Raw genomic sequence first — 12,763 nt, 5'->3', positions numbered from 1 at the left:
CAACTAGTGAGGACCACCCTGCTGTACAGGGCATCTGATAGTCTGAAGTGCATTGGAGCTCTAGCACTGCCATGTAAATTCCGAAGGGGCTCATAAGTGGTGCAACTGCGTGAGCCACCCAGAAAGGAAATCAGATACGGAAAGTTGTTTCATTTATTTATATGCCAAAATTCTCACTGGCTTGGGTACACACCATGCATTGGAAGCATACGTTGAGATTCCTGCATTGTAGGTGGCTGGACTAAGATGAACCTTGGAATCCATTCCATCTCCTGAAGTTTACCCCAGAACTATAAACCCAGAATTTTTTGAGGGGTGTCATTCTTTAAACGCATAGTGTGTACAGTGTCACTATCATTAAGCCAGATCGAAGGAACTACAAATAACTCTCTTCAGCTGAGCAGCAGTAATCGGAGCCATTTAGAACTGGCTCTACTTAACAGTTAGTGCAATTAACCACTCCCATAGCTGGGAGTGCAAAATAAACTGTCAGCAGGCTAGTCCACATTGCTGCTGGGAAACAGCTGCCAGGAACCCTAAAAAAGTAAGAGGTTGTGCCTTAAGTACATCCCGACGGTGCCCCCCCCATCTGGGGTGGCATTGACCTGATCAAGGATGTGAAAGGATTTCTAGAAGGCCACATGCAAGTTCTGTTGGCATGGGAAATGGACCAGTCTCTACACAGGCTTTTAGGACACATCCTGAGCTGCCCTGAAGATCCATCCTCGTTGGATCCACAGTACCAAGCTGCACTGGTTCAGCACAGGTCCTACTAAGCTGGATTTCAATATTTTAGAAGTCTGGATAACATGGAGACCAGAGAGAAAGAGGTAGTGGCTTTGAGGGTGGATGATAGCCTGGTTTTGCTATCGGAGGCTCTGGTAGGCCAGGGGAAGGAGGACTTCCTCTTACTCTTCTGTCTTGTAGAGTTTGCGGAGACTGGAGTCCATCAAGAAATCCACTGACCTGCACCAGAGGAATCGGGAGAGAGAGAGAGACACAGGTAAAACAATAGTGCGATTCACAAAAAAACTACAGCGGTACCTCGGTTTTCTAACATCTCCGTTGTCGAGCGTTTCGGTTTTTGAACGCCGTAAACCGGGAAGTAAGTGCCTTGGTTTTCAAACGTGCCTCAGAAGTCAAACATGAAACGCAGCTTCCGTATTGAGTTTTCTGTTTTAAGTTTTCCGTACTGAGGCTTCCGTTTTCAGTTTTCGAATGTTTCGTCTTCCGGAATGGATTACCATATTTTTCCGTCTATAAGACGCCCCCTATTTTTGGGGACTCAGAATTAAGAAAATGAAGGGGGGAGGTGGCCGAGAGTATAAGACGCCCCCTAATTTTTGACATTATTTTTTAGGGGGAAAAACCTAGTCTTATATACGGAAAAATACGGTACGTTAGAAAACCAAGGTACCACGGTATTTGTATTTGCCTGACATTTACATGGAGGCAAGAAATTTGGGGCATATGTGTTGTTTTTTGATGCTCTTGTAGAAAATGTGCACCAAACCCCAAACTGACAGCACCCTCCCTGCCTCTCCCAATGTGACTGTTATTAGGTGAGGAGACTGCACATCTGAATAAGGATTAGAATCTGAGTAGGAATGAAACAGAAATCTAAGGGAGGCAAACAGATTCTGCAAAGAAGCGACGGTTGGCTACTTTAGGAAATAACAGCAGAATCAGTCTCTCAGTGAAGATGTGTTTCCTTGGGTCTGACAGTAGGGGTGCCACTTACCGTATTTTTCGCTCTATAACACGCACCCGACCATAACACGCACGTAGTTTTTAGAGGAGGAAAATCCGTAGGCATGCCACCCGTAGGCATTCCCTCCATAACACGCACAGACATTTCCCCTTACTTTCTAGGAGGAAAAAAGTGAGTGTTATGGTGCAAAAAATACGGTACTTTAAAAAACCAGTGAGAATAGGACCTTAGGGCATGACATTCTGCATCGATCAATCAAAGAGAACACAATGTCGCTGACTCTCTCTGGGCGTAATGTTTATTTATAGACAGACTTAATTATTGCCCAGGGATTGAATTTATTCACATCGTTTTACCCAAGAGAACGCAGAGACACAATTTAAATGAGAAAAGTAGGGTCGGGGTGAGATACCCTATTCTGAAAATAAGTATCCCAGTGTGAGATTAAATAAAGACCCATTTCTGACATAATTGCTCTGTTCCCCTAAGGAATGTTAGTTTGAAAAGGCGGCTGTTCAGCCATGCTTATGTCAGAGTACTTTGGCCATGTTCACAAGACACATTTATGGCACTAGGAAGCCACTTTAAAATCAAAAGATTTCTGGGACCTGTAGTATGTTAGGGGTGCCGAGAGCTGTCGGGAGACCCCTATATTCCCCTTGGAGAGCTACAATTCCCAGAGAGGTGCAACAGGCAAACCATCTTCTCAGGAAACACTGGGAATTGTAGCTCTGTGAGTCTTTTTTATGCTCATGTGTTCTGTATTATTTTGTTAATACTATTGCTTAATACAAGTTTGTCATGGCCTTTGGCTAGAACAGTAAACTTACGAATTGAACGTGAGGGGAACAGGGGCCGCCTCACAACTCTCAGCACAAACTACATTTCCCAGGATTCTATGGGGAAAGCTGACTGTTTAACGAGGCATCGTAGTGCTTTAAATATATGTTATGAATGTGAGGTTTAAAATGTGAGGCCGTCTTAATCACTACTCTTGCAAGGCAAGTTGCCCTTTCAAGGTCACAACCTCAAATAATAACCTTTCCCAATCCGGTGGTTAGGGCTACAACTCCATTCAACCCCAGCTGGCAGGCCTGTACTCCCATCAACCCTAGCATCTGCTGGTTGGGGCTGACGGCATTTGTAGTCCAAAATGGCCCCCGGTGGCTGGGGCTGATGGGATCTGTAGTCCAAAATGGCCCCCAGTGGCTGGGGCTGATGGGATTTATAGTCCAAAATGGCCCCCAGTGGCTGGGGCTGATGGGATTTGTAGACCAAAATAGTCCCCAGTGGCTGGGGCTGATGGGATTTGTAGTCCAAAATGGCCCCCAGTGGCTGGGGCTGACGGCATTTGTAGTCCAAAATGGCCCCCGGTGGCTGGGGCTGATGGGATTTGTAGTTCAAAATGGCTCCCAGTGGCTGGGACTGATGGGATTTGTAGTCCAAAATAGTCCCCAGTGGCTGGGGCTGATGGGATTTGTAGTCCAAAATGGCCCCCAGTGGCTGGGGCTGATGGGATTTGTAGTCCAAAATGGCCCCCAGTGGCTGGGGCTGATGGGATTTGTGGACCAAAATGGCTCCCAGTGGCTGGGACTGATGGGATTTGTAGTCCAAAATGGCCCCCAGTGGCTGGGGCTGATGGGATTTGTAGTCCAAAATGGCCCCCAGTGGCTGGGGCTAATGGGATTTGTAGACAAAAATGGCCTTGGTGGCACCTAGCAGGGCTTCTTCAAGGTTGATACAGCTCATCCTTGGCTGTGCTCAAGAGGTGGAAGTTGCCCGTACCTGTCAATGGGTTTGATGATGAAAGGAATGGCCGAGAGTCCCACGGCGGTGGTGGCCCACTTCCTGACTGAGAGAGGCCAGTGCGTCATGCTGGCCATGAGGTAGAGTGACCCTGTGCAGATGCGGTTAATGGTGAAGCCAGGAATGGCCACGGAAGCCAGAGCCTGCCATATAAATGTGTCCACGACTGCCACTGCGGCATGCTTGCTCCTTCCTTCGTCCACGGCCTTCGCCTGTCAGTCGGAGGAAGGATGAAAGGGGTGTGGACTTAAAACGTTTAAAACAGAAAAAGAAACTGACCTTCATCCCTTTCAGGTTTTCCATCCCGCCCTTTTTCCAAATAAGTAATTTAAAAACAAAACAAAACGCCTAAAACCTAATTTATCCATGTGCTCGTTAACTGCTTCTTTTTGAAATGAAATGAGATATAAATTATATGAATCATTGTTTTTGTTTATTTATTGTTTCATAAAATCCATACACCTCTCGACTGTTTAAAAAGAAAACCTCAAAGCAGTTTGCAAAAAGAGTAAAAGAACTAAATTCTCAGCGAAACATTTGAAACATTAAAAGCATAACTGTTTACCTCGGGCCCGGGGGCAACATTCAACCCTATCTGAAATCTGTAACTTTAATTACATTTTCTGTTTTACATTTTGGAATATTCATTTAAACAACCATAAAATATCAATGACTTCCCTTCTTCCATGGTTCATTTTGCTTAACATAAATCCCAGCATATTTTATATAAACTAAACCATTCAGTATTCCAATATTAATAATAATTTAATGATAATAATTTATTATTTATACACCGCCCATCTGGCTGAGTTTCCCCAGCCATCAAAACTTATTTACACTGCTGAATTTATCTTAATGCTGCCCACATTTTCAAATAAACACAATTGCCCTCCATATATTCAGTTAACACTTTGCAATCTTCTTCAAACATATGATGTTCTTATTCTATATGTTAGATCTGCAAGCTGCGCATATAAAATCTTTGCTCCACTACCAGCATGCGGCCCCCAGAAGGGAACGTGGCCCTTGACTTGAGAAATAGTTTCGTCCCCTACTCTGTACTCACAGCAGCCGCCTTCTTGCCCTTGTCGATTGCGTCGGCCGCCACGTAGGCAGTTGCTACTCCGTAGCTGGCCCAGACCAGCGAGACGGGCACGATGGCCCGGAAAGACTCCCCGACCTCGTTGGCGTAACCTGTAACCAAGGTCAAAGTTCAGCAGGGGTGCCAAAGCCCCTCCCACAACCTCAAGCTCCGCCCAACAGGAAGGAGAAGTCCAACAGCTGTAATTATTTTCAAGAGTTAATGTGTCCGCAGCCACCGGGGGCGGGGGCGGGGGGGAGAAACTCCCTGCTTCCCTCCCTTTGTCTCTGCTTTGTCATTTTAATTAGGGATGCCATACATCAGGAATTTTCTGGACATAATTTTCTGGCGGTGTGGCAGCAGCGGGAGCCTCCATTAGCTAAAGTGGTGCTTCAGGTTAAGAACAGTTTCAGGTTAAGAACGGACCTCCGGAATAAATTAGAATAATAATAATAATAATTTATTATTTGTACCCCGCCCATCTGGCTTGGGTTTCCCCAGCCACTCTGGGTGGCTTCCAACAAAGATGAAAAATATACTAAAATGTCACATATTAAAAACTTCCCTGAACAGGGCTGCCTTCAGATGTCTGCTGAATGTCAGGTAGTTGTTTATCGCTTTGACATCTGATGGGAGGGTGTTCCACAGGGCGGGCGCCACTACCGAGAAGGCCCTCTGCCTGGTTCCCTGTAACTTGGCCTCTCGCAGTGAGGGAACCTCCAGAAGGCCCTCGGAGCTGGACCTCAGTGTCCGGGCAGAACGATGGGGGAGGAGACGCTCCTTCAGATATACTGGACCGAGGCCGTTTAGGGCTTTAAAGGTCAGCACCAACACTTTGAATTGTGCTCGAAAACGTACTGGGAGCCAATGTAGGTCTTTCAAGACCAGTGTTATATGGTCTCGGCGGCCGCTCCCAGACACCAGTCTAGCTGCCGCATTCTGGATTAGTTGTAGTTTCCGGGTCACCTTCAAAGGTAGCCCCACGTAGAGCGCATTGCAGTAGTCCAAGCGGGAGATAACCAGAGCATGCACCACTCTGGCGAGACAGTCTGCAGGCAGATAGGGTCTCAGCCTACGTACCAGATGGAGCTGGTAAACAGCTGCCCTGGATACAGATTTGACCTGTGCCTCCATGGACAGCTGTGAGTCCAAAATGACTCCCAGGATGCACACCTGGTCCTTCATTAAGCACTTAACCCGAGGTACCACTGTATAATTATTATGACACATTTAGTAATTTGTAAATTCGCAAGTGAAGTTCTCCTTTCTCCTTCCTGTGTGAGGTTTTAATTTCCTTCAATTGTTCCTTTACAGTGGTACCTCTGGTTATGTACTTAATTCGTTCCAGAGGTCTGTTCTTAACCTGAAACTGTTCTTAACCTGAAGCACCACTTTAGCTGATGTGGCCTCCTGCTGCTGCCGCTGCGCTGACGGAGCATGATTTCTGTTCTCATCTTGAAGCAAAGTTCTTAACCTGAGGTACTATTTCTGGGTTAGCGGAGTCTGTAACCTGAAGCGTCTGTAACCTGAGGTACCACTGTATTTCTTGAACAAATATTATGTCCATATTGATTATTCCTGGTCTCCTTTGTGCCTTATGGCTCTGTTGACTTGGTGTTAGTCTGGAGAGATCTCTCTCTTTTGTTCTCAACTCATCAGATTGCAGCTGTAAAAGTCCATACTTTCCATTTCAAGCAGGGAGTCGCCTAACATCCTGCCAAAGCCCTATTTTTAATTCACCTGTCAATAAAACTGAAATATGAAGAATGAGATCCATTTAGCGCCACTAAGTCTAAGCCACAGCATCTTTTATTAATATGGAAAAGGGAGGGGAGTGGCTTCTGCCTCAATGTGGAAAACATCCCCATCATTGCCTGAGGTATGTGAGGTTACAGAATGCGCACAAACATCTTAACTGCGTACTGTTTACGGAAGGTGTATAGGAGCAGAATTTAAGCACTTCTTTTTAATATAAGCTTCAGTGGATTGCAGTGAACTGGGTTACGGTTTGGGGGACCAACCAACACCAAGCCTGGTATATGATGAACATATCCTAAAAACTGTTAGATGGGATGAAGCCAACCCATCCAGTTCATATATTACATTAAGTATTGATTTATATCCCATCTTTTCTCCAAAGGAACTCAACACACTTCTCCTTCTCCCTATTTTACCCACAGAACACCCCTGTGAGGTAGGCTTGGCTGAGAGTTGGTGACTGACCCAAGGTCACCCTGTGAGCTTCGTGGTGGGGATCTGAACCCTTGTATTGCAAGTCCTAGTCCAACACTCTAACCACTACACCACACTTCTTCCTTCCAAGGAACTCAACAAGGTCACGCAAAAATTTTATCCTCCAAATTTTATCCAGGCAGAGGCGCCCGCCCTGTGGAACGCCCTCGCTTCAGATGTGAAGGAAATAAGCAGCTATCTTATCTTTAAAAGACATCTGAAGGCAGCCCTGTTTAGGGAAGTTTTTAATATTTAATGCTGTATTATTTTTAAAACTTGATTGGCTGGGGAAACTCAGCCAGATGGGCGGGGTATAAATAATAAATTATTATTATATTATTATTTAACTGCAAGAAGATCAAACCCATCCATTCTTAAGGAAATCAGCCCTGAGTGCTCACTGGCAGGACAGATCCTGAAGCTGAGGCTCCAATACTTTGGCCACCTCATGAAAAGAGAAGACTCCCTGGAAAAGACCCTGATGCTGGGAAAGATGGAGGGCACAAGGAGAAGGGGACTGCAGAGGACGAGATGGTTGGATAGTGTTCTCGAAGCTACCAGCATGAGTTTGACCAAACTGCAGGAGGCCGTGGAAGACAGAAGTGCCTGGCGTGCTCTGGTCCATGGGGTCATGAAGAGTCGGACACGACTAAACAACAACAACATTATTATTTATCCAATATTTCCTTCAGTCTAACCCGCCACGCATGGTTGTTGTGAAAGTAAGATAAGGGGGGGCATTTGACCTTGCAAGCACCACCAGAAAGACAACAGCATAACAACTGCATTAACTTTCTTTACTGGCGATAACCTCCACTGTCCGTTTCGCTCCCGCGTGCCTGACTGCCGCAGCTGTTCCTACGGGATTAAATTTCGCTGCGCTGCAAAGAGGGGCAGCAATGCAGCCATTTTGTGCTGTTTGACACTCTTCAGAGGATACAGTCCCCACAGTCTCCTCTTCCTGATGCCCTAGCAAAGTCCTTTTCCAAGGTCCAGAGAAAGTCACCTTAGGAGCTGCCTGCCGCCCAACGCAGCAGAAATGTCCCGGCAAAATGACACTTTGTACGAGGGATCCTGCTTCTCAAATATCACTGAACGGAAGCTGACATTTCATCCTTGAAGCTGCCACATCACCACCACCCTGCCCAGTTTTTCACCCCATGTTCCTGGCATTTTTGAGCTGTGTCTTCAATAGCTGTCCAAGACTGTCAGCACAGGAAACTGCCTTGTATAGAGTCAGAACACAGGTCAATTCAGCTCAGCACAGTGGTACCTTGGTTCTCAAATGCCTTGATACTCAAACAACTTGGAACCCAAAAAACTGCAAACCTGGAAGTAAGTGTTATGGTTTGCGAACTTTTTTTGGAAGCTGAACATGCTCCATTTTGAGTGTTGCGCTTCCAATTTGAGTGCCACACTTCCGTTTTGAGTGTTACGCTGAGGTCTGTCTGCTTTTGCTATTTATTTAGCGTTTTTGTTTTTGCAGCTCTTTTTTGTTTTGTTTCTGTGGCTCTGTGGAACCCAGTTCAGCTACTGATTGATTGGTTGTGTGACTGCAGTACATTGTTTACTGCTTTCATTTTATGGATCAATGGTCTCGTTAGATAGTAAAATTCATGTGAAATTGCTGTTTTAGGGGTTGTTTTTTAAAAAGTCTGGAATGGATTAATCCATTTTGCATTACTTTCTATGGGAAAGCGCGCCTTGGTTTTTGAATGCTTTAGTTTTGGAACAGACTTTCTGAATGGATTAAGTTTGAGAGTCAAAGTACCACTGTACTACTACACTGACTGGCAGCAGTTTTCCCAGCCGGACTTGGGGAGATTTAAGCAAGGGCTTTCAGCACACAAACTAGTTGCTCTGGCCACAAGGTCAAGAGTTACATGTGGCTGTGCAGTCGTCTTTAAAGACAAGGACACCAAAATATAGTCACAGAAGCCATGGTCTCCCAGCAGCAAACCACTGCAAAGTTAGAGGGCCAGGAACTGCTGCAAATCTTCTATTTATTTTTTTTTTTTAAAGAGCCCGTGTGTGTAGTGGTTAGAGTGCCAGACCAGGACCTGGAAGACCAGGGTTCAAATCTCCACTTGGCCTTGAAGGTTGATTTTGGACCAGTCACAATCTCTCAAGCTAACCTATCTCGCAAGACTGTTGTGAGGATGAAAATGGGGAGAGACAGAACCATATATCTCACCTTGAGCTCCTTGGAGGAAAAAATGGGGGGGGATATAAATGCAGGAAATAAATGAAAATACTTTTCCTTTGAAGATAACATCATTTATGTAGCAATGATACAGAACAACACAGAAAACCAAGGGGATCCTCAATTCTTTCCCCACGTTATTGTTGTTGTTGTTATCTATTTAAAATGGCTGTCCTCAACAAGAGGGAAAACAACTTGAAAGGAGAGTGACAGATTTTAATAGGGAAGCTGTCAAGAAAGTTAAGAAGCCTCTTCCCCTTTGCAGTGCCCAGTTGCCCACTGGAGACAGCAAATAGGAAGGAAGGAGAAACTGAATTTTGTTTCCATTTCTGTGAAAAACAACATCAAAATATAGCAGATGTACAATAGATATATATAGCCATAAGGAGTATATCTGGAAAGTTATACTCAGCTGCATGTAATGCATCATTTGGACTTCAGATCATGACGTTTGTACCCAAACGCTTATGTGGGGAATTTATTTTCCCTGTTCCATGTGTGTGTGTGTGTGTGTGTGTATTTATATCTATCTATCTATCTATCTATCTATCTATCTATATCGCATCCTTAGACTCTACAACACATTTATTTATTTATTCAATTCATATCACATCCTTCCTCCTGGTGAAGGAGCCCATGGTGGAAAATACATCAATAAAAACCAACATATAAAAAGAGTTTAAAATATTCTCTCAGGCACTGATTTCAGAGTCGCCATCTAAACTAGAATGTTTCCAAATTCCTCTCGGAAGTCAATAACGAGAGGGGCAGACGTGCCTCACCAAGGAGGGCATTCATCAGACAGAAAACTGCCACTCAAAAGACCCTACCATGCGTATATGCCAGCCAGACAAGGCCTCCTCACCTGCCAATCATAGTCTTGGAGATGCCCACTATCTCGTGCCTGGTATCTATGAGAACAATTGTCCCCTGTGTATCTTTTGTGTTGAAAGAGAAGGGTGTACAGTATTCTCATCAGCAGTATTCTCTTCAGCCAGGAGGCTTAAGGCTTGCAGAAGCTCTTGTAGATGTGAGTGTGGACCCTAAGCTAACGCCATAATAAACGTCTTCAAAAAAAGGTGCCACAAGACTGCTTGTTGGGTTTTGTTGTTGTTGTTGCTCCAAACTAAAGCCACAATCCTAACCCCACTTCCTTGGGAGTAGGACCCACTGAATTAAAAAGGACTTACAGTGGTAACTCGGGTTAAGTACTTAATTCGTTCCGGAGGTCCGTTCTTAACCTGAAACTGTTCTTAACTTGAAGCACCACTTTAACTAATGGGGCCTCCTGCTACTGCTGTGCCGCCGGAGCACGATTTCTGTTCTCACCCTGGAGCAAAGTTCTTAACCTGGGTTAGTGGAGTCTATAACCTGAAGCGTATGTAACCTGAAGTGTATGTAACCTGAGGTACCACTGTACTTCTGAGCAGTACACAACTGCCCTGCTGGAAGTACCTTCAGGGAGGTGACAGTATGCCATTTTATTGCATTTCTATCCCACTTTTTCTCCTCCAAGAAGCTCAAAGTGACAGACTTGCTTCTCTCCCTCCTCATTTAATCCGCACAACAGCTCTGTGAGGTAGGTTGGATTAAGAGGTATTTGACAGATCCTCAAGGTCACCCAGTGTGCTTCATGGCTCAATGGGGAATTTGAACCCAGATCTCCCAGGTGCTGAGGGCTTTACCTAGAAATACACCATCATTGCCCATGTATGCGCTACCTTTCAGGGCATGTTTGTTCCCTGAAAGCTAAACATCTATTATTAACATTATTTCACCGAAAGGTATAGCACTAACGGCGCTTAATGGCGGTAAATTGGGACGAGAGTTGCCAACTTCTTTCATCGATGTAACTCCTGTGCCTAAGAAGGCGCAATAGCTTGAAGGCACAGGAGCCCTGGCAGAAAAGCAGTTGGCAACCTCCGCTGCCCAAGCCTGAGAACAGCGTTCCTTGCCTTTTACTCCGATCAGTCTCCGCCGCCCGATTTTCACCCCCCGTCCCGTCCGCCAACTTCTTGTTGAACGCAGTCGCAGCGGGGAAAGCGCTCTTCCGCCGCCTGCGGGCTTCCTCGAGAGTAAATCTCCCGCCCTTAACGAAGGCTGGGACTGCCAAGGAGGCGCGAGGCGCGGCGATCGCCCTGCAGCCACTCACCCAGGTAGCGCACCCACGTGTCGCGGTAAAGGTCCGGCGGCGGAGGCTCCTCGGCCGGCGATCCCATGGCCGGCTGCCCCGGGGCGCCAAGGGCAGGAGCAGGAAGGACGGGGATCGAGGAAGAGTCCCGGGCTGGCGGGCCAGCGCAGGCCGCGCCTCCTCTCCAAAGCGCGCAGCAGAGCGCACGGCGCCGCGGAGCCAGCGGCCAATGGAACCGGGCCGAGCCGAGCCCCGCCGGCCGAGCCGGCTCCCCACTGGCCGCCTGGCCGCGGAGAGGGGCGGCCTCAAAGGAGGAGGAGGAGGAAGGCTGCCTGCCTGCTTGCTGCCGCCGCCGCCGCGGGAAGCTCCCTCCCTGCCCACGAGAGCGCGCGATCGCGCGTGGGGACCTCGAGGGTGGCTAGGTGGCTCTTCCAGGCACTGCCTCTCCGCCTCAACCTACCTCGCAGGGCTGTTGTGAGGATTGAGTGGGGAGGGGACAACCATTGTGTGCACTTGTCAGCTCCTTGGAATCGGTGGCGCATGTCCTTCTGGCTTGCACTCTATAAAGACTTGAGGAATGAGATTGTTGTTGTTGTTGTTGTTTCTGAAAAAGTTTGCTAACCCCTGAACTAGATGAACCTTGAGGTTCATTCCAGCTCTTGTTGTTGTTTAGTCGTTTAGTCGTGTCCGACTCTTCCTGACCCCATGGACCAGAGCACACCAGGCACTCCTGTCTTCCACTGCCTCCCACAGTTTGGCCAAACACATGCTGGTAGCTTCGAGAACACTGTCCAACCATCTTGTCCTCTGTCGTCCCCTTCTCCTTGCGCCCTCCATCTTTCCCAACATCAGGGTCTTTTCCAGGGAGTCTTCTCTTCTCTTGAGGTGGCCAAAGTATTGGAGCCTCAGCTTCAGGATCTGTCCTTCCAGTGAGCACTCAGGGCTGATTTCCTTCAGAATGGAGAGGTTTGATCTTCTTGCAGTCCATGGGACTCTCAAGAGTCTCCTCCAGCACCATAATTCAAAAGCATCAATTCTTCTGCGATCAGCCTTCTTTATGGTCCAGCTCTCACTTCCATACATCACTACTGGGAAAACCATAGCTTTAACTATATGGACCTTTGTTGGCAAGGTGATGTCTCTCTGCTTTTTAAGATGCTGTCTAGGTTTGTCATTGCTTTTCTCCCAAGAAGCAGGCTTCTTTGGGACATATAAATGCAATAAATAAAAATGAAACCAGGCAGCTGCAGCTTTGACTATCCGCAGAGCTATAATTCCCAACACCCTTAAAAAAACTACAGTCCTCAAGATTCTTTTGGGGGAGAAATACAGTAATGTGCTTTCGGGACACAGTGTGTTCGCAGCTTGAACAGAAATTAAACCCGGAAAAGGGCGCTGATGGCTCAAATCTGAATCTCGGTGATGGAGACGAGTCCGTTCAGACCACGAGATGGCGCGCTCGTTAACACTATCTAGCAGGGGATTAAATGGGGATTAGATTTAGGCCGAGGCAGCTGTGTTTGAAATCCGAGCTGCCAAGTTCTCCAGTTCACTTTAGGGCAGGAAACGAGTTGAGGGGCTCCCGGGCAGGCAGACACG

At 46.7% G+C, this 12,763-nt stretch overlaps 1 protein-coding gene across 1 annotated transcript; it reads right to left on the bottom strand.

Annotated features, from left to right (window-relative positions):
- Nucleotides 1–135: 135 nt before the first annotated feature.
- On the bottom strand, nt 136–11,543 carry MTFP1 (mitochondrial fission process 1). The gene is made up of 4 exons (XM_083590727.1): nt 11,186–11,543; nt 4,584–4,711; nt 3,497–3,729; nt 136–966 (listed from the first exon to the last, which is right to left on the bottom strand). Exons 1-4 carry the CDS (start codon nt 11,250–11,252, stop codon nt 909–911), a joined length of 486 nt encoding a protein of 161 aa, XP_083446853.1. The 5' UTR covers nt 11,253–11,543; the 3' UTR covers nt 136–908.
- Nucleotides 11,544–12,763: the final 1,220 nt, after the last annotated feature.

Source organism: Podarcis filfolensis (genome assembly GCF_964270895.1).
Source record: "Podarcis filfolensis genome assembly, chromosome: 16".
Taxonomy (NCBI): domain Eukaryota; kingdom Metazoa; phylum Chordata; class Lepidosauria; order Squamata; family Lacertidae; genus Podarcis; species Podarcis filfolensis.
This window is presented reverse-complemented; position numbering and strand designations above follow the sequence as displayed.

Excerpts from the sequence above, each read along its gene's own strand:
- MTFP1 (XM_083590727.1), bottom strand. The coding sequence starts at position 11,252 with ATGGGATCGCCGGCCGAGGAGCCTCCGCCGCCGGACCTTTACCGCGAC. Across the intron at positions 4,712-11,185 it reads CACGTGGGTGCGCTACCTGG|GTTACGCCAACGAGGTCGGG; the intron begins GTGAGTGGCTGC and ends CCTTGGTTACAG. Across the intron at positions 967-3,496 it reads ATCATCAAACCCATTGACAG|GTCAGTGGATTTCTTGATGG; the intron begins GTACGGGCAACT and ends CCTCTGGTGCAG.